Source organism: Phyllobates terribilis, unplaced genomic scaffold (genome assembly GCF_046119375.1).
Source record: "Phyllobates terribilis strain yellow unplaced genomic scaffold, ASM4611937v1 Scaffold_1__5_contigs__length_1240528914, whole genome shotgun sequence".
In the NCBI taxonomy this organism is placed as follows: domain Eukaryota; kingdom Metazoa; phylum Chordata; class Amphibia; order Anura; family Dendrobatidae; genus Phyllobates; species Phyllobates terribilis.
Window position 1 is genome coordinate 1,146,787,301 of NW_027362761.1, and position 27,616 is coordinate 1,146,814,916.

Sequence of the window (27,616 nt, forward strand, 5' to 3'; positions counted from 1 at the left end):
AGGCCTGAAGCAGAGAGAGAGAGAAGGAAAAAGGAGGAAGAAGAGAGACGCAAGGAAAGGCCCAGAGACGAAAGCATAGAGGGAACCCTGAGATCCCACGAGAGAACGGAAACGGGTGAAGGGTTGGCAGAGCAGGGTACCGGATCCCAAACTGGTGGAGGCCAATTATCCTTAGCCAGGAACCGGAGGTCGTGGACAAGTTTTGGCGCGACCCCTCACCATATCCACCAGGAAGGCATACCACGTATAGGGTCAGGGAAGCCGGGAAAGGTTTCACCACCAGAAGGCCCGAGGGAGCTGGACAAAGGTGGATCCCTGGTGGGGACGGCCAGTAGGAAGGAAGAGAGGGGAGCTCAGGACCACGCTCTGGAACTGCCTGGGAGTTGGCCGAGTCCCTGACCTGGTGGACGCAGCACGACTCGGGTGGTCCTACTGTGCACGGGCGACCTGGTAAAGAACTGTGAGTAAAGCTTTTGAAACTGCACTTCAAGCCTCCGTGTTTCGTCGTCGCACCTGCACCATCAGTACTGGGACACCCGCACCATCACTCCCATTGTCATCTCTAACATAGCTGCCCTGAGGCCATACCCCTCCCGTTGGGGGTTATACCATCCACGCTGCACATCCGTACCACCGGCCTCAGCGGACTGCCCCGCAGCGGCGGCTTCATAGCCGCATTCAACGGGTGGCGTAGTCGGACACTAATACCATCAAATCAATAGCGCCACTTAGTTTGACCACCCTGGGCACGGACCGGGTCACCGCCACGAGGACTACTACCCCTATCTGATCCGGCTCCGGGTATTCCCCGCGTGCGCAACGCTACACAAACATGGCCCAGGGGGCGCGTCATATCTGCTGTTTGTTCTTTTAAAGTAAACCTGACAGCTGATGCATGCTGCTCGATCGAAGGGCAACATGTATCAGATGTCTATGTTTTCAGCTGCAGAGGAGGCTAGATGGACATGCGTTTTTGCATTTTTTTCTGTTTACGGTGTTTGCCAATTGGGTCAATTAGATTTTGATAGATTGGACTTTTCTGAATTCACTAACATAGTAACATAGTAACGTAGGTTGAATAAAGACCTAGGTCCATCAAGTTCAACCTTCCTCCCCCAACTGAGGTAATAACACATATATGTATTTTTTTTTTAAATAATTATCTTTATTTTTAATGGGGGGAAAAAGGGAGTGATTTGAACTTTTATGGGTTTTTTTCATATTTTTCTTTTAAAAAATGTACTTTTCACTGTTCTTGTTAGTCCCCTAAGGGAGCTTGAACATGCAATCGTCTGATCACTTGTGCTATATACAGAGATGCCGCAGAATTGCTGCATATAGTAAGAATCACAGTCTCCTTTAAAGCCCGGCCACAGGCAGGGTTTCAAGGGAACTATGTAGATATTACGATACTGGTGTAGTACTGCTGGAAACCAGTGGCCGAAGGAGCACTAGCAGGAACAGCAAGCTGTAGTAGAAGTTCTTGTAATAGCAAAAGGAGTTGTAGGAAACAAACTTTAGGTAGGTGAGAACAATCTAGGTAAGAATGTTCAGGAGCTTGTAGACTGGAAACTAGGCTAACAGCTAGACACAATACTCAAACAATGAATGAGAGATCCATGCAGCTTTAAGTAGTCCCAAACAGGAAACAAGATGGATCCCACAGGTTCAGAATCGGCTATCTTAGTAAAGGGCAATTGCAGAACACAATAGCAGCCTCCAGTGGTAAGGAGGGGGATTGCAATAGAATTATTAAGGTAAACAGTAGCAGCCACTAGTGCTCAAACTGTAGAAGGACAGCTGGAATTCTGACCGTAGAGCATCCTGACTTGATTGACATCCCACAGGCTGCCTATGTAATTACAGGCCACTTTCAGCAGCATTAAGCGCATTCACAATGGTGGAAGGTGTACCAACAACGGCTTCATCTATGCTCTGCTCATGAGCAAAGTGCTGCTGAAGGTGGTCTGTGATAACATGCACAGCCTTTGGAATGTTAATCAAACTAAAAGATAGAAGATAAAAGTCTCTGAAAAAAAATTGGTGGTGACTTGGGGGCCTAAATCCTGCTGATAGGTTCCTTTTAACTCAATATTTTAAAAAGCTGAGAGGATATTCCAGCAGTGGTGAATCCTCGACAAGGTTTAGGTGTAATACATGCCCTCCTCTAAACACGGCAGGGTATTAACATTTGGACTACTAGACTTCCCAAGTTTTTCCTAGCAAATATGAAAGACAGTTATCAAACAGGTACCCACCATCACCTAAACCCTCTAATTATCCCATGGGATCTTTACAATTTGACTAACATTAATGAACATGCCCCATTAAGCCCTTCAAGACCGGGCGATTTTTGTTATTTTTATTTTTTTTTCTCTTCTTCCAAGAGCCATAACTTTTTTTATTTTTCCGTCCACATACAGGGTTTTTTGCAGGACAAGTCGTAGTTTTTAATGACCATATCCTGTACTGAAAAATTGGAAAAAATTCCAAGTGGGCTGTAATGGTGAAATGCAATTCTACCAGGTTTTATTTTTAGGGCAGTCATTGTATGATACAAGTGACCTGGAAACATCATTCTCCAGCTTAGTATGATTACGACTACAGCAAATTTGCACAGATTGTTTTTTATTATTCAAGTGGTGAAAAATTTTTTTACATTTGTAAAAGAAAAAAATAGGTTGTTTTCCTTTTACGAGACCCTTAACATTTTTATTATTTTTGTGATTGGAACTGTATAAGGCTGTGTGCCCACGATGCGTTTTTAATGCGTTTCCGCAGCGTTTTTGCAGCTGCGGAAACGCATTAAAAACGCATGGTAGAAGGGCAGCAATGTTCCCCAATGATAATCCGCATGTGCTGTGCACATGCTGCAGAAATTTCCGCTGCGGATTATCATTGCGGAAAAAAACGCAGCACTAACAATTATTTTGCGGAAGTGCTGCGTCTTCGCTGTCATTGACTTGCATTAGACCGCATGGATTACGCATCACTGTATATGTACATGCGTAATTCAAGCGTTCTAATGTGCGGATGGTACCCGGGTGTAGATGAGAGGAGACTCTCCTCCACACCCAGGTACCATTAAAAAATCTGTAAAAAAAAGAATAAAATAAAAAATAAATGTATACTTACCTTCTGTCGGCCCGCGCACCGCTCCTGCTTGGTTCCCGGCACTTTGCAGTGAGTTGAAGGACCTGCGCTGACGTCAGAGTCATGTGACGGGTCACGTGACGCTGACGTCGGCAGGTCTTTCAATTCACTGTTGCCGGCAAGGGAGAACGGAGTGAGCGGGACATCGGGGGCCATCGGAGGGTAAGTATACATTTATTTTTTTATTTTTACCACTCTCTCGGGTCACACTATATAAATCCATGCAGTTTGCATGGATTTATATAGTGTGACCTAGTTGTCACAAGCACTTTCCAAGTGATGCTAATTGCTTGGAAAGCGCTTGTCAATCCACATGCGGAAATGTCAGTGGGTAACCGCTCCATTTCCGCATGTTCCTGGCAGGAAAACGCATGTACAATCCGCATGTACAATCCGCATGCGTTTTTTTCTGCCAGGGAGATGCAGAAACGCTCAGGAAAAAATCCTGAGCATTTCTGCATCGTGGACACATAGCCTAAGGCTTGTTTTTGCATCCCGAGCTGATGGTTTTATTGATATCAATTTGGGGTACAAACAATGTTTTACTTGCTCTTTACTGTATTATTTTAGGGAACTGTGGTCAACTGAAAAACACATATTTTTCTCTTTATGGTGTTTATTATACAGGTTGTTATTATATGTCCAAATTAAGAATGCAATGGTACTGCTGATTTCCCGTATCAATCAATGAATATGCACCTCTGGGACAAGCTGCTAGTAGCATACGTGGTGCGCACTGAAAATATAAGTCCATATTCCAATAGGTAACGAAAGATAAGTAGAAATCAGAGCAATCATCATTCCTAAGTTTTCATTTATTTGTTATTAGTTTTTTCATGTAGGAGCATAAGAACGTGGACAAACAATGGTCTACGGTCGTTTCAGGTGATCACAAACAAAATAAAGTAGCACTGACTCAGTAGTGCTATAGCATGTAAACATGAAATATATGCAGTTTAAACTGCATTACTGCTTTAGAAAATAAGAAAAAATGGACATGCTTAGCACATAATTTGGCCAATTCATGCATGCCTAGCAGCCAACGACAAGGCGATCTCCGGTTGCTCGGGACCTACCTAAGGTGAATCCTCTCTTAGGCTGAAGCCTATATTTTTATGGGTAGGTAGGATCTTGCTGCAATTAAAATCACTACGGGCTGATGGGTGAAGTGCTTGGTCAGAGAGCCAATATACAAATAACAAAAGACTGACTGTTACTTCCAAACTGGTGTGTACAGGTGCAAACTAACAGTAGCCATCTGTATACATAACAAACAAATAATGTTGCACTCTGTGTCAGCCTAAGATAGGATTCAACATTAGGTAGGTTTCCAGCAACCAGAGATCGCCTTGTTGTTGGCAGCTGGGAATGCATGAATTGGCCAAATTATATGCCAAGTATCTCCATTTTTTCTTAGTATCTCCATTTTTTCTTATTATCTAGAGCAGTAATACAATTCAAATTTCATATATTTCATGTTTACATGCTATGGCGTTACAGAGTGCTACTTTATTTGTTTTTTCAAGAAGGACAATATAGCATAAATAATGTTGCATAAGGCGTCCGGACCATTTTTTTACATGAATTGACATGGTTTATTGATCGTAGCTAGTGATGAGCGAGTATGTTCTGTTAACCTTTTCAGCAAGCATGATCGGGTGCTCGCCAAGTATCTTTAGCGTGCTCGGGTGTTATGTTTGAGTCACTCGTGTGCATGATTTGCGACTGTTTAACAGTTTTAATGGAATGCCTAACAAACAGGCATTTCTCACATGTATTAAAGCTGTCAAACAGTCGCTAATCATGCACATGGAGTGACTAAACATAACACTCGAGCATGCTGAAGATACTTGGAAAACACCAGAGCATGCTTGTAAATCTCGAGTAACGAGCATGCTCGCTCATCACTAATTGTAGCCTGAAAAACTATATATTGTATATAAATATATACAGTGGGTACGGAAAGCATTCAGACCCCTTTAAATTTTTCACTCTTTGTTTTCATTGCAGCCATTTGGTAAATTCTAAAAAGTTCATTTATTTTCTCATTAAAGTACACTCTGTACTCCATCTTGACTAAAAAAAACAGAAATGTAGAAATTTTTGTAAATTTATTAAAAAAGAAAAATTGAAATATCACATGGTCATAAGTATTCAGACACTCATATTTAAGTCACGTGCTGTCCATTTCCTTGTGATCCTCCTTGAGATGGTTCTACTCCTTCATGGGAGTCCAGCTGTGTTTAATTAAACTGATAGGACTTGATTTGGAAAGGCACACACCTGTCTATATAAGACCTCACAGCTCACAGTGCATGTCAGACCAAATGAGAATCATGACCTCAAAGGAACTGCCCAAGGAGCTCAGAGACAGAATTGTGGCAAGGCACAGATCTGACAAAGGTTACAAAAGAATGTCTGCATTACTCAAGGTTTCTAAGAGCACAGTGGCCTCCATAATCCTTAAATGGAAGTAGTTTGGGACCACCAGAAGTCATCCTAGCCCTGGCCGTCCAGCCAAACTGAGCAATCGTGGGAGAAGAGCCTTGGTGAGAGAGGTAAAGAAGAACCCCAAGATCACTTTAAGGTTGAAGGAAGACTAAGTCCATCTAGTTCAACACATGTTAGGCTATGGGTTGAACTAGATGGACTTAGTCTTCCTTCAACCTTAAAAACTATGCTACTGTGTTACTGTGGTTGAGCTCCAGAGATGTAATAGGGAGATGGGAGAAAGTTTCACAAAGTCAACTATCACTGCAGCCCTCCACCAGGCAGAGTGGCCCAATGGAAGCCTCTCCTCAGTGCAAGACATATGAAAGCCCACATAGAGTTTGCTCAAAAACACATGAAGGACTCCCAGACTATGAGAAATAAGATTCTCTGGTCTGATGAGACGAATATACCATACCCACTGTAAATATTACAAAAATATAATAATAGCAGTCATAGTTGAAATATATAATTTATAGTACAATTATGTCTACTTACCATCATGGATATATAATCGTGTTCCATTTCCTTCTGCTTTATGCAGTGTCGGTATCTCCCATATAAGTTTACAGACATACCGCCCTTCATCATCCTCTGTGACGCCCTCTATGGTCAGCAGTGTCTTATTATTGGTCACGTTACATGTAATTGTATTATTTTTCGCTGATGAACTGCTGTTTTGTTCGGACTTCCGTGTAGAACATAACACGGTCCCGTTGTCTTCTCCAGTACTTGAGATTTGCTTTTTCCATTCAACTCGGACCTGATGATAGTATGTACTCGCCCAGCTGCAGCTTATTCTGCCAGTCTCCGATTTATACAGTTTTAGGATTTCTGGATGTTGAGTAATTGTTTTCCCTACGACCATCTCTGTATAATGATAAAGTAATAAAGAATAAGTGATAACATAGTGACATTTGGGGTAGTCGCTTATTCGGAATATTCACAAACAGTGTCCGTGGTTCCTATGACCAAGGTCAGAAGCATGAGGATGGTCAATGGAGTTCTCTCAGGTGGACAATTCCTTCTGAAAATGAAGCCCCTCCTGTGACCAACTGACTACCAGAAAAAACTGTACATGACCATAGTTTTTTAATTATAGCCCTATAAGAGCCCTTGTGTGGTAGATCCTATCCCCCAGATCTTGAAACTATCCAATATTTAAGGGTTAGTAGCAAAACTTACAAAGTCAACCAGCTCACCGTCTGATGATATCCAGCATGCACGGACAACGCCCTGGCCAGTGAAAGTAGAATGAATTAGAAAAAGAGTGCAGCTTCTGGTAGAAAAGAATCCATAAAAATTTCCTTTATTCCAAAATGATTAAAAATCCGTATACAAACAGTGGGGAGCAGGGAGACACAAGGCGACGCGTTTCGAGCACAAACAGCGCTCTTTCTCAAAGCTTTGAGAAAGAGCGCTGTTTGCGCTTGAAACGTGTCGTGATTTGTTTCCCTGCTCCCCACTGTTTGTATATGGATTTTTGATCATTTTGGAATAAAGGGAATTTTTATGGATTTTTTTCTATCAGTAGCAAAACTATTACCCACTGTACACCTCCAACCACTGGAAAAATTGAGCAATAGTTTCATCAATGTTGGATGTTCTACTCAATAAGCTCTATTCAGAGATTTAAAGGGTTTGTGCCAAATTTGGGTATTCATTCTCAGACAACTGCACCTGGACTCTGAGCCTTTAGGAGACCCAAAAGGTCTCTGCCTCATATAAGGAGACTGGTACTAGAAATGAAGTGTGCTAGATGTGAGGCCCTGTTACAAATCAGCTGGCTGACAACTTGCATAGATGCTTCTCTTATGATTGTCATAAATGCACCAACCACTATAGTGTGATGTATTAGAAAGTAACTAGAAACTCAGCTGCTAGGGGTGTATTTTTTCACTCAAACCAGTGAAATTGTGAATGCAGCTCTGGATTAATCTTTCCCCATACCTTATGGTCCAGAGGGATGGGGATAGGGTTAACTGGAGGTGCTTTTCCTCTGAGAGAAGGTTTGCAATGAACCAGCTCCTTGTACACTTTTTTTGTGTGCAACACTGCATTTTTTGCACTTCTATAGAGAAATCACAATGACTGCTCCAGAAGAATAGTGAGTGCAGCTCTGGAGTATAGTACAGGATATAACACAGGATCAGTACAGGATAAGTAATGTAATGTATGTGTAAGGTGCCCCAGCGAGGTAGTCGTGGGCGAGCTGTAGCCCCCTCTCGCTTTGGCACCCTACAGACAATACATGTCCTCCCTCTGAAGTGTGGCTGTGTATGTGGTGCTCTTCACTTACTTCAAGCCATCCGATCGCGGCTGTCTCCAGGCATTTCTCTTCTGGGACCAGGGCAGCAATAAATTCAGAGGACACGAGGTTCTTAACCAGAACTTGGACTTTACTTGGGGAAGAGGAATATGTACAATATTTACAGGCAGATATAATGGATAAGGCCCGACAGGTTATCATCTCTCTCACAGGCGCTGATAACTCCTTCAGCCCTGGTTCCCTCTTTAAGTGAAGCATCTCTGTGACTCTAATCTCTGGCCCAAGAGCCTATTGTGAAATACCAACAGTGATCTGGATCCGATATCTCTCCCCCACGTCTTAGCCTGGAGTCCTATTTATCTTCCTCTGCTTCCTGCAGACTAGAAGTGCCCCGGGTCCTCACTACCTTTGATGAGTTTCTCCGGCCAGCTAACAGGACTCTTGCTCTTGCATAGGGAGACTTTCACACTGGTGATCCCACTGTCTGAGGGTATGGAGCTCCCGTCTACCCTAGCAGCCACTATAGTCAGGCTGCCTGAACAATTCACTGTCCAATCTCTTACTGAAGAATCACTTCCTGATTCTGGAAACTAAAACAGAGATTTTCCTAATGTGCCCACCCTCAGTGAGCTGTCATCACACAGCATTAACTCATCACTGTCTGTAACACTGCTAGCAGACTCAACCTAACATCTGCACCCAGGACAGTGGCATCTTGTGGCTGTTTAAAGGTACTGCAGCCCACAAGGAATTATGCCAGGAACAAGCTCTATATCACTCAAGGCTTGATCAGGGCACTAAGTTCCCCCTCTACTCTACTGACTGGACCACTAAAGCTAACCCCTTAGCTTGGTCTACCAACAGTTCAGAGAGGCCTGACTTCAGGATCACTTCCTTTAACTATCTCAGTGCCAAGGGAAGGCTACGCCCTTCCCCACTATTACATTCCCCGACACTTTAATTTTGGTCGTCCCCGACCACACTAAACAATCAACACAGATCAGCAGCTATGACATTATATCACATTACTAAATTTTACTAAAACATTTTAGTAAACGACTGGTCCTGAAAAACGTCTTCTTAAATGGGAGACCGGCCCTTCTCGGTTAAGGGCCCTGGAACAGAGTGTCCATGTCCATATTTTTAAGACAGGCCAAAACCTCAATAGCCCACAATCTCCTTCAAGGGCTGCATTCTGAGGCACACAGTCACAGGTAACACCCTGTGAGTCTCTTTCTTCTTGGCCCTAGCGGGGGTCACCTTTTCTTCCCGCTAGGCCGCAAGTCTCTTAGATTTGGAGGATATCCATCCTCAAGCTGTGTCTCAGCATTTTAAATTCCAGCAGAAAAAGGTGCAACAAGTGCAACAAAAGAAAAATGAAAAGTAAAAACAAAAAGAGCAGCTCTCCTGGGCACACAACTTTGGTGCTGCTTAAGGCCTTCCTGGCCTGGGAGGTAGGGGAACAGTCCTCCATTTTTTTTTTTAAACTTAATTCAACATGGAGCACTCCGCCCCCATTGGGAAACAGTCCCAGGAACAGGACCACATTCCGGTGGGTCCTAGTAGGAGAAGAGGTGAAAGGTCAACGGACCTTTTAGCCTACTCACTTCTTCCGGGCCTCCCGTCGCTCCTTCATGAAGGCAGCCCATGCTGCAGACAAAGGTGGCTTCCTCCATTTCCATGGCTGATCGGGGTATCTGCTAGGCCCAGGGTCCTTGTCCGAGGATGTAGCACTGCCACAGCAGACCTGGGTAGGGCCATAGCTGGTAACAGAAAAATGATGGACCTCCTGACTGGCACTAGCCTGAGTCTCTCTGGCAGTCCCTTTCTTAACTGCCTCAGCCCCTCCTGGGTGTTGTGGTGCCGATTCCTTCTCTGGCACCTCACTAAGGAAATCAGCTTCCTTGTCGCTTGCGACATCCTCCTCCTCGTCGCTCACAATATCTCCCCACTGCCGCCTCCTAGGCTCCTCTGCTGGCAGAGTACTGGCCTTAGGTGGGGACAGAAAGCCTTTAGGGGCTTCCCTAGCCCAGCGCTGCTTAGCCTCTCTCTTAGCTCTTCGCTGGAGGACTTGCTTATCCTTCTCAAGGATATCCTCCCACTTGTATGGACGGGTGAGTGCAGCCACGTACCACCCCCTGGAACATTCACACTTGACGAAGTGGACAATGTCCCCCACACGTAGGTTGTGGAGACGGTCGGGCAAGTAGTCACGCTTGATGACCTCACGGGTGACAAATACCTCGTCCCCGATCCACTCTTCCTCCAGGAACCCGTACCCCTCACAGATGTGGAACTCGAGGACTCGCCACCGAGTCTGGGACGCCTCCACCGACTCTCTCCGTGCCGCGTTGGACCCTTCCAGCCAGCCTCTGAGGAAGGTGTCGGTCCATCGCCACTGCTCTCGTGGCGTCATCGGGGGGTTGCGGGTAGTCCACTTCAGACTCCCGAGCTCGGCGTAACGCTTTGCCGAGGGGGTGTTAATGGCCTCCACTGCCAGCTGCCAAAAACTCACTTGCGGGGCCCTCTTCCTGGGAGGCCTCGCCTCCGCCTCCGCACCACGCCCTGTCGCCGTGGAAGCTGTCGCGGCAGGCGCCGCAGGTGAAACCGGCCGCTGGGGTATAGGCTGCTCACCTCTGTCAGGCTCCGCTGCAGCTGTTGCTCCGGCCCCACCAGAATGTTCTCCACCCTCGGCCGAGGGGGACGGATCTCCCGGCATCCGGCTCCAGCACCACACGCGGAACTCATGGATAAGCAGGCCCAGCTCCAGTTCGGGCCTAGTGGACCACTGGACAGCCACTGGGGGTAAAAACTCACGGGAGGCATCCGCGTGCGAGCGACTCTCACCTGCAGCCCCTGGGGTACTCAGCTCCAGCATCTCTTCCTCAGCGCACACTCCGGACAGGTCGTCCGATCCTCCGGTTGCCATTCTCTCGGAGCGTCCACCGCAGCACCTCCTTCCTCTCATGTGCCGGACAGAAAATGGCGCTGGTCGCTTACCAGTGACGCGCGTCCTGCGCGTCCAACTCCTCCTCTTCCTGGGCCGACTTTCTGACGCGACCGCCGCGTCACTCGTCACTCTCGGCAGCTCCGCCTTCAGCCGCGCCCCTTCTCTGTGCGCGCTGATACTCACGGGGCTGGACTTCACTTTACGCCGCGTCCTCTTCCTCACTCGACGTCCCATCCTGGGACGCATCCTCACTGCAGGACACATCCTTCTTCGGGCCGGAACTCGTAGGGACTAGACATCTTTTCGCGCTCTCCGGCGCCGTCCACTCTCATGATAGGCGGTTCTTTTCCCAGATTTTAAATCCATTGTCACCATCTTGGAATCAATGCTTCGGGCCGCCATCTTGGGCCGCATGCCTTCCAACACTTTCTCCTCAGTGTTCTGCGTCGGCTCTTCCCCGCTTTCTTCATGCGAGGAGCTCGCATCCTGCCAACTACGCCAAATGTAAGGTGCCCCAGCGAGGTAGTCGTGGGCGAGCTGTAGCCCCCTCTCGCTCTGGCACCCTACAGACAATACATGTCCTCCCTCTGAAGTGTGGCTGTGTATGTGGTGCTCTTCACTTACTTCAAGCCATCCGATCGCGGCTGTCTCCAGGCATTTCTCTTCTGGGACCAGGGCAGCAATAAATTCAGAGGACACGAAGTTCTTAACCAGAACTTGGACTTTACTTGGGGAAGAGGAATATGTACAATATTTACAGGCAGATATAATGGATAAGGCCCGACAGGTTATCATCTCTCTCACAGGCGCTGATAACTCCTTCAGCCCTGGTTCCCTCTTTAAGTGAAGCATCTCTGTGACTCTAATCTCTGGCCCAAGAGACTCTTCTGAAATACCAACAGTGATCTGGATCCGATATCTCTCCCCCACGTCTTAGCCTGGAGTCCTATTTATCTTCCTCTGCTTCCTGCAGACTAGAAGTGCCCCGGGTCCTCACTACCTTTGATGAGTTTTTCCGACCGGCTAACAGGACTCTTGCTCTTGCGTAGGGAGACTTTCACACTGGTGATCCCACTGTCTGAGGGTATGGAGCTCCCGTCTACCCTAGCAGCCACTATAGTCAGGCTGCCTGAACAATTCACTGTCCAATCTCTTACGGAAGAATCACTTCCTGATTCTGGAAACTAAAACAGAGATTTTCCTAATGTGCCCACCCTCAGTGAGCTGTCATCACACAGCATTAACTCATCACTGTCTGTAACACTGCTAGCAGACTCAACCTAACATCTGCACCCAGGACAGTGGCATCTTGTGGCTGCTTAAAGGTACTGCAGCCCACAAGGAATTATGCCAGGAACAAGCTCTATATCACTCAAGGCTTGATCAGAGCACTAAGTTCCCCCTCTATTCTACTGACTGGACCACTAAAGCTAATCCCTTAGCTTGGTCTACCAACAGTTCAGAGATGCCTGACTTCAGGAACACTTCCTTTAACTATCTCAGTGCCAAGGGAAGGCAACACCCTTCCCCACTCTTACATATGTACTCAGTAACTGCATCAGCAGAATAGTGAGTGCAGCTCTGGAGTATAATTCATGATGTAATGTAGGATAGGTACAGGATAAGTAATGTAATGTATGTATGTTGCGCCCCTGAAGGGTTCAGTCGCCACAGAGGTACTGCATCTCATAAAGAGGTGTGGTATCTCCTCTCCCAGGTAAGGATGGAGCATCCCACAGAACACCACCTTGGCACCCAATACTACACCACTCTAGTTCTGTAGGGGGCCATATAGCACTAGGGTGCTGCCCCGGGCCGGGATAGTAGAGACGGGGGAACCTAAGGATAGAGGGAACCATGTAGTGGGTGAGAAGGAGGAAGCATTTACAGTAGCTCATTAGCATATTCATATACAACTCCCAGCCATCTTTGGTTCTTGGTTCTTTGATTGTGTAGTCTTCAGCCAGGGCCCAGCAAGTGTCTGTAGCTGTCTGAAGAAACACGGTCCTCGCTCTCAGGCCTTGAGGCGAGGAGCAGGCAGAGGTAACTAGAGCACACTGTCCTGGTCAAGGTCCCTGAACTAAGAAGGCCTTGGAGGGGAGCAGAGGAGAGAGGCTCCACAGGCGAAAGGATCCCAGGGGGATACGGACGGAGCGCCACCTGTATTCTTCATTCTGGCCTAGTCAGAGGGACTCCTGCCCCAAAAGGGGTGACCGGCCCCCGATATCTGACTTTGTACTTCACGCCACTGTTAGAGAAGCCCGGAGGCTTAGTGGATCCCAGGGGGACACGTAAAGAGGGAGAAGGAAGGAAGGAGAGGAACACACTGACGGGACCCTGACGGATGCTCTTGATCTACCTGGGGAGTGCTGAAACCCTTCCTGGTGGCCGCAGTGCGCCGCGTGTAGCAGAGAGAAGCTTTGCGGCTGAAGTGCACCTAAAATGAGTAAAGATCTGGTGGACTTCATCTTCTGCCTCAGTCTGTCTTTATTGTGCGGCACTGCAGCCACCATACCTCCACATCACACATTTGTCTCTGCCCTGAGGCCTAGCTCCACCTGTGGGGAGCTATACCAACACAGCTGCCATAACACCGGCCTCGGAGGACTGCAGCAGCGCTGGTGGCTTTCACCAGACACCACAGGTGGCGTAGTCGAACTTTACCACTCAAATAAGCCCATATTTTTATGTGACAGCCCTGGACACGGACCGGGTCACTGCCACGACGACACATCACCACACTCCAGAAACATTGGCCCGGCTCCGGGTGAATACTGCGATCCTCCACGAGTCAGTCTGAAGCTCAGGGAGGGCGTCACATGTACACAGTAACTGCATCAGCAGAATAGTGAGTGCAGCTCTGGAGTATAATACTGTTAGAACTCTCCTGTTAGGTTTTTTTTAGTTTGCTGGTCACATGACCATTTTTGCCTATTTAATCCAGCTCCGCCCTCCTGGCCTTGCTGGACTTCATTGTATTTACTACTCTTGAGCTAGCTTGGTGCTCTGTTGCCGTTCTCTGTTAGTTTTGCTAGGTCTTCTGACCTCTATGCTTTTTGTTGTGTGTTTGTCTTTGACTGCTACTATTTCTGCTAGGAGGTGTCCAAACTTATCCCAGTCCCTAGTTCTCGTAGGGATCCCTCCCTCACATCTATAGGTCTTCGTACAGACTAGCCGAGGACTTTAGCGGGTCTGATCGCAGGATCAGGTTCCCCGTTACATCGTAGGGATCTAGTTTAGTTCTATTGTAGGGACAGATCTCCTGTCTTTCCTTAGTCCCTGTAGCAGATCATAACAGTAAGTCCAGCCAGAAAAATTTCTCTAAGGAAAGACCTCCAGTTTCCATCATGGTCTCGGTTCAAGATTTGGCTCAACGCTTGCACGGACTCTCTCTGGAGGTGGCCAAGCTCCAACAACACGTGAGTAGCTGTTCTGGAGCACATTTTGTGGAACCAAAGGTACGTCTGCCTGATTTATTTTTTGGCGAACAACAAGATTTTTTTTCTTTTAAAAATGCTTGTTTATTGTATTTTCGTTTGAGACCCGGATCCTCTGGTGATGAATCACAGCACATAGGGTTCATAATGTCACTTTTGCGCAAAGATCCTCAGGGATGGGCCTTCTCTCTCCAACCTAGTGATCCATGCTTTAGATCAGTGGATAGTTTTTTTTCTGCTTTGGGTTTGTTGTACGATGATCCTGATCGTGTCTCATCTGCTGAGTCTGAATTGAGACGTTTGAGGCAGGGATCAGGTAATGTGGAAAAATATTGTTCTCACTTCCGTCGGTGGTCTGCCCAGGTGGGGTGGAACGATTCAGCTTTGAAAAGCTTGTTTCTTGCAGGGCTAGGTGAAAGGGTTAAGGATTTACTGATTGCTTATCCCACACCTGGAAACTTGCAGGAGGCAATGCAATTAGCTATACGGGTGGACAGGAGACTGCGTGCAAGGGTTAATGAGAGCAAATCCTCTGCTATGTCAGCTCCGAGTCCTGAGAAGGTCTGTGCTGACAATGGAGAGCCGATGGAGATTGGAGCGATGGCACCCCGCTCTCAGGAAAAAGACCGCAGGCTTTCTGAAGGCTTGTGCTTCTATTGCAGAAATTCTGGTCATTTTATTAAGAACTGTGTGCTTCGTATGAAGAAAGAAAAAAAAATGGTCAGTCAAGCACGTATTGCCTGTTTAAATTCTAAGGGAGTATTCCTATCTGCTACTACCGCTGCTCAGGATGAATTAATTGAATTTCGGGTATTTGTGGATTGTGGTTCTACTCTGAATGTGATTGATGGGGGATTCTTGGAAAAACTTAGATTAGAACCTAAAACTTTGTCATCCCATATTGCTGTGGTTTCTGTTGATGGCTCTCCCTTGAAGAGTGTTACTCATAAGGTCTGTGAATTTCCCCTCACTATTAATGGTATTCATCAAGAGAATTTGGATTTGGTGGTATTGGATAATTTGCCTTCTCCAGTAATATTTGGGTTACCCTGGTTAAAATTGCACAATCCTGTACTGGATTGGTCTACCAATGAAATTAAGCCCTGGAGCCCTAAGTGTTATGACAAGTGTTGTAATGGACGTATTGCTGCGGTGGAAAAAGGGGAATTACCTGTACCTATTAAGGATTTTTGGAGAGTTTTTTCTGAGGAGGAGTCACAAATTTTGCCTCCCCATAGAGACTATGATTGTACCATTGAATTTGTCCCTGGAGCGACTCTTCCTAAAAGTCGTTTATTTAATCTTACTATTCCTGAGAGAAAGGCTTTGGAGGAATACATACAGACAAGCTTGGCCGCCGGTCACATTAGGCCTTCCAAGTCTCCTGTGGCTGTTGGATTTTTTTTTGTAAAAAAAAAGATGGTGGTTTACGTCCTTGTCTGGACTTTCGTGAGATTAATAAAATTACTGTACGCAATCCTTACCCACTGCCATTGATTCCTGATTTATTTAACCAGTTAGTGGGGGCCAAGTGGTTCTCTAAAATTGATCTCTGGGGGGCATACAATTTGTTGCGCATGAAGGAGGGTGATGAATGGAAGACTGCTTTTAACACTCCTGTGGGTCATTTTGAGAATCTGGTTATGCCTTTTGGTCTTACCAATGCTCCAGCATTTTTTCAGAATCTTATTAATGACATCCTGAGACCTTTAATCGGCAAAAATGTGGTTGTGTATTTGGATGACATTCTGATTTATTCGCCTGATCTGGAGTCTCATTGGCGGAGCGTATGACGCGCCCCCTGGGACATATTCCTTTTTGAGGGGAATACCCGGCACCGGATCAGATGGGGGGTTGTAGTCTCCGAGCGGCTGTGACCCGGCCCGTGCCCAGGGCGTCAAGCTCAGTGTTATGTGGCAGTCCTACAGATGTTATTAAGAGTTCTTTTGTGTCGACTACGCCACCCGTTGTGATGCGGTCACTGTGGCCGCCGCTGCAGCAGGGTCCGCTGAGGCTGATGGTGGGTGCGCAGCTTGGTGAGATAACCCCCAACGGGAGGGGTATAGCCTCAGGGGGGACAGGTGCAGAGGATGGGGGTTGTGGTGGTGCAGTGCAGACGGCAATGAAGACAGAGTCGGGTTGTGCAGTTAAGGGTGTTTACTTACTGCAGATGTTGTACTGGTCACTCCAGCTTCGAGTGACCACCCGAGCCGTGCTGCGTCCACCAGGTTCTGGATCCAGCCAACCCCCAAACAAGTCCGGAGCGTGGCCCTGAGCTCTCCTTCTGTCCCGTTCTCTGGCCGTCCCCACCAGTGATCCACCTAGGTCCAGCTCCCTCGGGCCTTCTGTTGGGACACCCTTGGCCCTGGGTTCCCTGACCCTTCATGTGGTGTGCCTTCGGGGTGGATGTGATGGGTGACCGTGGCAAACGCTGCCCACGGTCTCCGGTCTCTGGCTAGGGTGTGTTTTCTGCCCCCGCCAGTTTGGGATCCGGTACCCTGTGCCGACTCTTCACCCGGGGATTTAAGTTGGGATCTTGGAGTCCTTTTCTGCTGTTTCCCCCCCTCTGGGTCTCTCTTTCTCTTCTCCTCTCTCACTCTGGGTCTCTCTTCTCCTCTGCTTGCTGACTTGTTCTCTGCATCTGACCCTGTTCTTAGTTGGTGCCCACCTTATATACACCCTCTATGTGTGAGCTCAGGTGACCAGCACCCAATGAGCTCCTATCTTTACCCAGGCTGCTCCCCCTATCTGCCCCTACACTACTTGGGATGTACCACCCCCCTCCCACTCCAGCCAGGAACAGACTCGGTCGTACCTGCACATTTCTAAGTGGGAGTACCGTCGGTCTGCTCCTCGGAAATGGGATGTGTGTAGTGCATGCAGCCTACCGAGCTCAGTTCCACACTCCTTCCTTACCCGGGAGTGGAATATCACACCTCTGGGTTGAGGTGCAATACCCCTGTAGCAGCCGAATCCTCAGGGTGCTACACGTACGTGAGGTATTACAGTTATTAATGGACAATTCGCTTTTTGCTAAGCTGGAGAAATGTGAGTTCGCTGTACAGAGAATTAGTTTTTTGGGCTACATTATCTCCACTGAAGGTTTTGAGATGGACCCGGTTAAAGTTCAAGCTGTGCAGGAATGGCCTAGGCCTATTGGTTTGAAATCGATACAGAGGTTTTTGGGTTTCGCCAATTATTACAGAAAATTCATAAAAAAAAATTCTATTATTGTCAAACCGCTGACCGATCTCACCAGGAAAGGTGCTAATTCGGTTCAGTGGACTTCTGAGGCCATTGAAGCTTTTGTGTTTCTAAAGGAGAGGTTCACCTCTGCTCCCATCCTTATGCAGCCTGATGTGACTAAGCCGTTTTTGGTTGAGGTTGATGCTTCTTCGGTGGGGGTCGGTGTGGTGTTGTCTCAGGAAAGCAAGGATGGAGTACATCCCTGTGCTTTTTTTTCAAAAAAAATTTCTGAGACTGAACTTAATTACGATATTGGTAATCGGGAATTGCTGGCGATTAAACTCGCATTTGAACACTGGCGTCATCTCTTGGAAGGTGCTGAATTTCCCATTCAGGTTTTCACTGATCATAAAAATCTGATCTATCTTGATGCTGCCAAGCGCTTGAATGCCCGTCAGGCTAGGTGGGCACTTTTTTTCTCGCGGTTTAATTTTTCCGTTACTTACATCCCGGGTACCAAGAATGTTAAAGCGGATGCTTTGTCTCGCAGCTTTTCTCCCATGGTCGGTGTTGAGGAGGAAGAGGAGAGCATTTTACAAGAAGGTGTTGTGATTGCTGCTTTGGACTCCGTTTTGGAGGATGAGATTCTTAAAGCTCAGGAGAATGCCCCATCTAACACTCCCCATGGGAGGTTGTTTGTGCCTAGGACCTTTAGGAGAGATTTGTTTGTTGAGTGTCATGAGTCTCGGTTGGCAGGTCATCCAGGAATTTCTGAGACCAAGAGACTTGTGGGTCGAAGTTTTTGGTGGCCTGGATGGCAGAAGGAAGTCATTAAGTGGGTGCGCCAATGTACTGTGTGTGCTAGATCCAAGTCTTCGCATGCTCCTGCTGCGGGGTTGCTTTGCCCTCTGGAGGTTCCTAGTGCACCTTGGACACATCTGGCTATGGACTTTATTACTGACCTTCCCCCCTCTGAAGGTTTCACGGTCATCTGGGTGGTCGTGGACCGTTTTAGCAAGATGTGTCACTTGGTTCCCTTCATCAAACTGCCTTGCGCTAAGACACTCGCTAAGGCCTTTGTCAAGGAAATTGTCAGACTACATGGTGTTCCTACTGACATTGTTTCTGATAGGGGACCTCAGTTCGTGGCTCGTTTTTGGCGTGCCTTATGTGACAGGTTGGGAGTTCATTTGTCGTTTTCATCCGGATATCATCCTAAGTCTAATGGCCAGACAGAAAGGAAGAACCAGGATGTTGAGCAGTTCTTGCGTTGTTTTGTGGCAGACAATCAAGAGGGGTGGTCTGAGTTTCTGCCACTTGCTGAATTTGCTCTTAATAACCATACATCCTCTTCTGCTGGGTGTTCGCCTTTTTTTTGTTGTTCTGGGAGACATCCGTCTTTTGGGTCATTCTCCAAATTGGTTTCGGCTGTGCCTGAGGAGGAGAGTTTTTCCGGTGATTTGGAGAGAGTTTGGACGGATGTGCGTGGTAATCTTCAGGAGGCTAACAAAAAATCTAAGAGGTACTTTGATAGGAAACGGCAAGAGGTTTTGTTTGCTGTTGGTGACATGGTTTGGTTGTCCTCTAAGAATCTGCGATTGAGGATTCCTTCTAAAAAATTGGGTCCCAAGTTCGTAGGGCCCTTTAAGGTGCTTCAGATAGTTAACCAATCTGCTGTTAGGTTGGAGGTTCCTACGTCCTGGAAGATTAACCCGGTGTTTCATGTTTCTCTGTTGAAAAAAGCTGATGTGTCGGATGGTGACGCCTCTGCCACTGTTCCTCCGGTGGTGGAGGACGGGGAATATGAAATTTCCCGCATCCTAAATTCTAGACGGTATAGAGGGAGTTTGCAGTATCTCGTCGCTTGGAAGGGTTTCGGACCTGAGGATAACTCATGGGTGAGGGCGGATGATGTTTCTGCTTCCAGACTTGTCAGAGCTTTTCACAGGAGGTTTCCTGGTAAGCCTGGGCCTAGGGGATCCGGAGGATCCTCTTAGAAGAGGGGGTACTGTTAGAACTCTCCTGTTAGGTTTTTTTTAGTTTGCTGGTCACATGACCATTTTTGCCTATTTAATCCGGCTCCGCCCTCCTGGCCTTGCTGGACTTCATTGTATTTACTACTCTTGAGCTAGCTTGGTGCTCTGTTGCCGTTCTCTGTTAGTTTTGCTAGGTCTTCTGACCTCTATGCTTTTTGTTGTGTGTTTGTCTTTGACTGCTACTATTTCTGCTAGGAGGTGTCCAAACTTATCCCAGTCTCTAGTTCTTGTAGGGATCTCTCCCTCACATCTATAGGTCTTCGTACAGACTAGCCGAGGACTTTAGCGGGTCTGATCGCAGGATCAGGTTCCCCGTTACATCGTAGGGATCTAGTTTAGTTCTATTGTAGGGACAGATCTCCTGTCTTTCCTTAGTCCCTGTAGCAGATCATAACAAATACAGGATGTAACACAGAATGGGTACAGGATAAGTAATGTAATGTATGTACACAGTGACTGCACCAGCAGAATAGTGAGTGCAGCTCTGGAGTATAATACAGGATGTAACTCAGGATCACTACAGGATCAGTAATGTAATGTATGTACACAGTGACTGCACCAGCAGAATAGTGAGTGCAGCTCTGGAGTATAATACAGGATGTAACTCAGTATCAGTAATGTAATGTATGTACACAGTGACTGCACCAGCAGAATAGTGAGTGCTGCTCTGGAGGATAATACAGGATGTAACTCAGGATCAGTACAGGATCAGTAATGTAATGTATGTACAGTGTGACTGCATCAGCAGAATAGTGAGTGCAGCTCTGGAGTATAATACAGGATGTAACTCAGGATCAGTAATGTAATGTATGTACACAGTGACTCCTCCAGCTGAATAGTGAGTGCAGCTCTGGAGTATAATACAGGGTGTAACTCAGGATCAGTAATGTAATGTATGTACACAGTGACTGCACCAGCAGAATAGTGAGTGCAGATCTGGAGTATAATACAGGAGGTAACTCAGGATCAGTACAGGATAAGTAATGTAATGTATGTACACAGTAATTGCATCAGCAGAATAGTGAGTGCAGCTCTGGAGTATGATACAGGATATAACTCAGGGTCAGTACAGGATCAGTAATGTAAAAATTCTTATATAGGGACAAAAGGCTGTGACTTGCAAACTGGAGTGGCTTGGACAAATTCTTGACATCTTCAAATTTTACAACTTGTCTGAGTTCCTATAATGCAGTGTCCTGATTCGTTTTTTATAATACATCAGATTACTGCACTCTGATAAAGGCAGCACTTCCAAGAATACAAATTACTCAAAGAAGCTCTTTGCAGAGCCAACAGAGAATGTTGCTACATTTGAAACGTGCAGAATTGTAATTGTAGCTCTGGAGTATAATAGAGGCCGTAATTCAGAAGCAGTACATAATAAGTGATGGAATATAGTTACACAATTGCTCAACTTTTTACATAAAATGATTCTATAGGAAAACTGTAAAATTGTGAACAAATATGGAAGTATTAAAGGAGTTATCCCTTTTTTTTTCTTTTTTTAACTAAAACCAGTTCGCTGATCAGTTGATTACCTAGGTAAGTTTTTGCTGATCATACATCAGATGAGTCCATAGATCTCAACAAAATAAATATATTCTAACACTAAGGACATTTTTATTAAATATACAATAGCATCATTCTGAGAAGGGTATAAACCAGAGAAATAAGTAAAGCACAGATATGAAAATAATACCTAATTATATTTTTTTACATTGGTCCCCAAATATCTATGACAGCTTAGAATTACACAGAGGGAAAAAATAGATTAAAAATAATATAATTAATTCCTTTTGTCCTGCACACAATAATGCGCCAATATTATTTATATAGAACTTCTAAATATTCTGAATTTCAAAACTGAGCAGAGATTACCGGATATGAGACTTCAAAATGACAGCATGCAGCCCAGTAAGGGACACATTGCTGGAATCAGGGTCTCTGTCTCTACATTATTCTACTCTCAGATGGGGTAGCAAAAATCTGGTGGCAGATTCCCTTTAAACATTCTCAACCTTCACATATGCATTGTATATACTTTTGTATGAACAACAAAATAATGATCCAAAATATTTGGTAATCTGAGATTTGTAGATGAAAATATTTCAAATTTTCAGGCCACAATGCCAAAAGATAAATTTCACTAATATTTTTTTTAGGGCTCGCTTATTATTTAACCCTTTCCTGCAGCAACCAATTTTTTCTCATGTATTTTAGTTTTTTCTCCCCTTCTTCCAAAAGCCATAACTTTTTTATTTTTCTGTCAACATAGCTTATTTTTTGTGGGACAAGTTGTATTTTTTACAAGACACTATTTTTAATACCATATAGTTTACTGAAAAATTTAAAAAAAAATTCCAAGTGTGGTGAAATGATGAATAAAAAAAACACAATTACATCATTGTTTTTTGGGGGTTTAATTTTACAATGTTCATTGTGCAATAAAATAAAAATGACCCAGAAACATGATTCTCCGGGTCAGTATCATTACAGCAATATCAACTTGTATAATTTTTTTTTATTAAATAGTGAAAAAAAAATTGGATTTATAAAAAAAAATGCAATTGGTTTGTGTTGTCATATTATTTTTTAATATTTATTTAATATTTTTGTCTGCAGATCTTTGAGACCCCGACTGATTGCTCAATAGACCCCCAGGCAGCTCAGCAGAAAGGAGCATACAGCTCCTGCCTGAGCGCACACACAGAGCAGAGTAAGGATTCAATAGAAAGTATAGGCTAATAAGCAAGAGTTGAATTGAATTCTACTTGAATTTTATATAAATCCGCAGTATTTTCTTTGTAATTTGCTTCCTTATGGATCCAGCAAAGTGATCGCCATTTCTCTGGATCATAAAGGATCTTCAAATGGGTAAAAAAAAATCCCTATACTCATCTCTCTGGCCTCTCCACTCTTCAACATCACCTATCTGGTGCTCTTTGCATTTTCTGATCGCAGCTGCTCGTACCGAAGTCCTTGGGCCTCTAGGACAGAGCCGGGACTTCCGACGCGCACAAGATTATGGCACGTGTCATAATGTTGTGACCTGTCGAGAACTTCCTTAGAACTATCCTGTGTCCTATCAGAACCGGAAGTCCTGGCTCAGTGTGAGAGGCCTGGGGATTTCACTGATCAGAAGATGTGAAGAGGACCAGATCGATGATGATGATGAGGAACGGAGGGGCCAGAGAGTTGAGCGGTGAGGTGAGTATAAGGATTTTTTTTAATTTTTTACTTATTATGTTTAATATGTTCTGGAGTCTGAATCGAAGTTCTGAGGAAAGAATACGTGAATAGGTGAATTCAAATTTTGCCTGATCTTCTCATCTCTACACAAGACGTATCATCAATAAGATCCAATATGTCATTTCTGAGTTTTCCCATAAGAAATAGACCCTTGTGCCAAGTGATTGGCGCCCAAGTCACCTTTGAAATTGGGTTTTCTTTTGGTTGACCTTTGGAGATTATTATGGTTAAGTCTGAACTTACCAAAGAAACTTCTTTTTGGGCAGTCTGACCACACATGAACACATAACTACACATGTACTCTCACATACAGACGATACATACATAGAATTACATTCACACACGTACAAAACAGAGAAAAATAAAAGGAGCCTACAGAGACAGACAAGTAGGAAAGAAAAGAAAGTAAATGTACATCTGACAATAAAAGAAATGAATATGCCAATGATCCTTTTGGCATTTTAGTTATGGGGCCAGAAGATCACATTTAGTAGTAAATTTCATTGCAACTACTACAGTGGTATTTCTGCCAATATATACTGGCATGAGAGGGACGCCAACTCATATCTTTAACCAAAATAAATTGAATAATTTCTTTCAATTCTAATAATTATTGGTTCTGTTAAAAAACAGATTTGATATAACTTTATCCGGTATATTAGCATTAGTGTATGTTAATCAATATTATTATTATTCTTTATTTAGTTTTACTAGCCGTAAGGGCTAATTGTGAGAAAAACTCTACACGCCATCAAATTCTTACATCTTCAATGTAAAGTTAATCCTCCACAAATAATGCCATATCATCTTGCACCAAGAAATATGTAACAAATAAATAGAACAAAAATCTTGTAGCAAAAAAATAACTATAAGTGTGTGTATGTATAAGTACATTACTGTGCAAAAATTGTAGGAAGGTGTGGAAAAAATGCTGAAAAGTAAGAATGATTTTAAAAATAGAAGTGTTAAAAGTTTAAATTTAATCTATAAATGAACAAAGCGCAAAAAGAATGAAAAAAAGAGAAATCTAAATTGTATCAATATTCGCCTTCAAAACAGAATGAATTCTTCTAGGTACACTTTTACACCATTATTGAAGGAACTCTGAAGGAAGCTTGTTCTGAACATCTTGGAGAACTAACCACAGATCTTATGTGGAAGTCGCTTGCGCAAATCCTTCTGTCTCTTCATGTAATCCCACATAGACTCAATGAGCTCAGGGCTCTATGGGGCCATCTCATCACTTCCAGGATTCCTTCTTCCTTTCTTTGATGGTAGTTCTTAATAACATTGACTGTATGTTTGGGTCATTGTACTGCTGAAGCATAAAATTGGAGCCAATCAGACATATCCCTGATGGTATCGAATGATGGATAAGCATCTCCCTGTATTTTTCAGCATTGAGGACTCAATTAATCTTAACCAAATCACCAACTCAATTTTCTTAAATGTAGCTACAAACTTACAAGTGACCTCCACCATGCTTCACTGCTGCCTGCAGACACTCATTGCAGTGCCGCTCTCCGACTCTTCGGCAAACAAAGTGCCTTTTGTTACAAGCAAATATTTCACACTTTGACTCAACAGTTCAGGGCACCTGCTACCGCTTTTTCTGCATCCCATTTTCTATGTTTTTGTGCATAGTTGAGTCGCTTGAACTTATTCCAAGGTTGTTTTGGCTCTAATTCTTTAATGATGACTACTCCTGTCCAGAGTTCTCCAAACAGTAAATGTAGCAGTGGACATATCATTGGTGCATTGTGTGCAGCTGCACAGGGGCCCAAAAGGCAAGGAGGCCACTACCACCCCAAAGCAGCAAGCAGGTTCTCTCATAGATATAATTATTGGACATCTAGGAGACAATATACTTGCACAAGGACCCTTTTCTGTCTGTGTCCGACACTGAATAGATGGGTGTAGCTAGGACTCACTGGCTGCTGCCAGTTCTTATTTTATTCCTTATTATTCATATATTGCAGAATTTTTTTCCAGACCTGCCTAAAAAATTTGTATGGGGGCATTAAGGCCATTCGGCTAATCATCCCAAATCAGCAGCTTTAGGCGACTTTTAACTGAGGGACAACCTAAATATATTTTAATCCTTTTTTGGGATGTCACTACAGGTTTCAGTTGGAATTAATTGGCAGCAAAAACAACATGTATATGTCTTTTTTATTCTCTTCCAATATATATATTCATATAAATATATGTATGTGTGTGTACTTATACATATATAGCTATATAAATATTAACATCTACAGCTTTGGCAAAAATTAAGAGACCACTGAATATTTTTGTATTGGAAAGCATGCCAAGACGCATGAAAGCTGTGATTAAAAATCATGGCTATTCCGCCAAATATTGATTTCTAAACTCTTCCTGAGTTAAAACATGAGTAATTTGAGGTCTGAAAGCACTGTTTCTTTTTTAGTATTTTGACGCTTTATCATTTGCTGCAAATAAATACAACATTTTTAGCTTTGAATTTCAGAGACATGTTGTCAGTAGTTTATAGACTAAGACAACAATGTACATTTTACTCAAAAATATAACTATAAAGAGAAAAATCAGAGAAACTGAAAATTTTGCAGTGGTCTCTTAATTTTTGCCAGAGCTGTATAGGTGTGTGTTTTCGTGTGTGCTAGTATTGAAGAAGTGAACACAAAAAAAGAACAGAAAAGCGGGATATAGATAAGCACCCTAAAAAAGGAAAAAAAAAGAACAAAATGCACCAAAATTTCTGTAGTAAGTGCAATTAAACATATTGACTTGCTAACCAGATTTCCTACCATAGTTTTTCACTCTATAACTGACGCCCTCTGTTATCAATCACTGCATTTTTAAATATTTTACTTACTCTGATTTGGAAATTGAAAAATGTATTTTATATATTTTATAGATACTACAGGTGTAGGATTAGAAAGTGATATTTTAATATTTTTGTCTGCCACCAAAACCTGTGGTTTCCCACAAAAAGGCTAAAAAATTATTTAGGTTGTCCATCAGTTAAGATAAAAGTCGCCTAAAGTTGCTGATTAGCAGAATAGCCTTAATGCCCCCATACAAATTAGATAGCTGTCAGCCAAATGATCTCTCAGCTGACAGCTATCTCTCCCAATTTCCCGAAAAACAGGAACTCTGCACTCGGCCGATCGCTGCTGTGGTTTTTATGAGAGACTTGCAGCCAGACTCCTCTGGTGACGTCATATCTCCATGGAAAACAGAAGGATTGTCTACTGAAGTTTAAGACACTAGATACTTCTCATGTCAGGAGGCCCCCATACATAATAGACGGTGAGTCAATCTCACCAATATTGGCAGGTTTGGATGACTTTTCTCTAATGCCTTTCGACTGCCCATTGACAGTCGCTGTTGTATTTCATCTGCTCCTTTGTTACTGTGTCCGAGCATGCATGCCTATGAGCTAGTAGATCACGTATATGGCTAGCTTTACACATGGCAATATTTCTTAGGCTTTTACTAGAAATTACATATTGTAGTGATGCGCATGTTTTCCTGAATACATTCATGCTCTTTACAGGTATATAGACAGTACTATCACCAGAAATATCACTGAAATCCTCGTAGGAGCACTGCTGAATAATAAAATGCAATTTAATACTGAGAATGCATTTAAAAAGAATATGTAAAGCAACTAGTTCTGGCAGGAATCATTGTGGATAATTTCACACATCGATCTATCTATCTATCTATCTATCTATCTATCTATTTATCTATCTATCTATCTATCTATCTATCTATCTATATTATAGACAAAAAAAGTAATAACTTACCAGACAAATGAAGAAATGCAAGTAAAATAAATGGCATTCTTGACATTATAGTAAGATGATCATGTTCAGTGTCACATACTGTGAATGCAGGAAATACACGGGAGAATATACATTACACTTATCTCTGCGCTAAGACTTCCTCTTCTCATTCGTCACATCTCATCAGTGTCGGTATTCATTGCTTCCCTTACACTAAATCTTCTCTTACAATCTTTTTTTGTACTATATATTGGGATACACAGTTGTAATAAAAAAAAATTCAATCCCCATTACAAATTAGGTTTATTACCAAAATTTACAATCTTTCTGCTGTTTTCAATAAACCAATGAAACAAGACCAATGTAAATAGCGCAAAACAACCAATATAGCAAGTGGTTTCTCAAAATTCATCACAAAATACCACTTTCACTGACTACTGCAGTCTCAGAATTATTCACCCCCTTGATGACTAACGTCTTTAGTACTTAGTAGAGCCCCTTTGGCTGTTAGGATCTGCTGTAAACGTGATGAATAGCCAGACACCAGCTTCTGGCAGCGCTCTTGAGGAATCTTAGTCCAGTTCTCATAGTCAGTGGCTTCCACTTCACGAATATTCTTGGATTGTCAAAAGAGTAATCCAAAAAGTTAGGAGAAGAGATCATTGCTTTGCACAAACAAGGAAAAGTATACAAAAATATACAAACATATTGATTGTTCCTAGTGATACAGATGGAAATATAGTTCACACATTCAAATATATCCAGTTCAGGACAATTTTCCCCCTTCTGATAAGGAAACATTTTAGGGATTTTTGCACATGAGGTTTTAACGGCTCTAAAAATGTTCTTTATCAAATATGCAAATAATTTTTGCCTTTTTCACTATGGATGGTGCTTAATTTTTATGTCATTTTTCTTTTCTTTTTTTTTACGAACAAAGGAAATGCTTGGCTGTTGTTCACATTTTTTATATATTTTTTGTATGCCTACACAAGTCCATGAGAAAATCTTTTAAATTGCACTCCCCTTTCTAAAGAGATTATTTTTGCATATTAGACAGATTTTGTTTTCTG

The 27,616-nt window shown here is 43.8% G+C and overlaps 1 protein-coding gene across 1 annotated transcript in view; it reads right to left on the bottom strand.

Moving 5' to 3' along the window:
• LOC141162212 (uncharacterized) overlaps positions 1–26,727 on the bottom strand; it is a 46,709-nt gene extending 19,982 nt beyond the window's left edge. The window contains exons 1-2 of the mRNA XM_073648069.1: positions 26,565–26,727; positions 6,142–6,513 (exon numbers count right to left, since the gene is read on the bottom strand). Of these exons, the coding sequence (XP_073504170.1) occupies positions 6,142–6,513; positions 26,565–26,610 (418 nt within the window). The 5' untranslated portion in view covers positions 26,611–26,727. The remainder of the gene's footprint in view (positions 1–6,141; positions 6,514–26,564) is intronic.
• Positions 26,728–27,616: the final 889 nt, after the last annotated feature.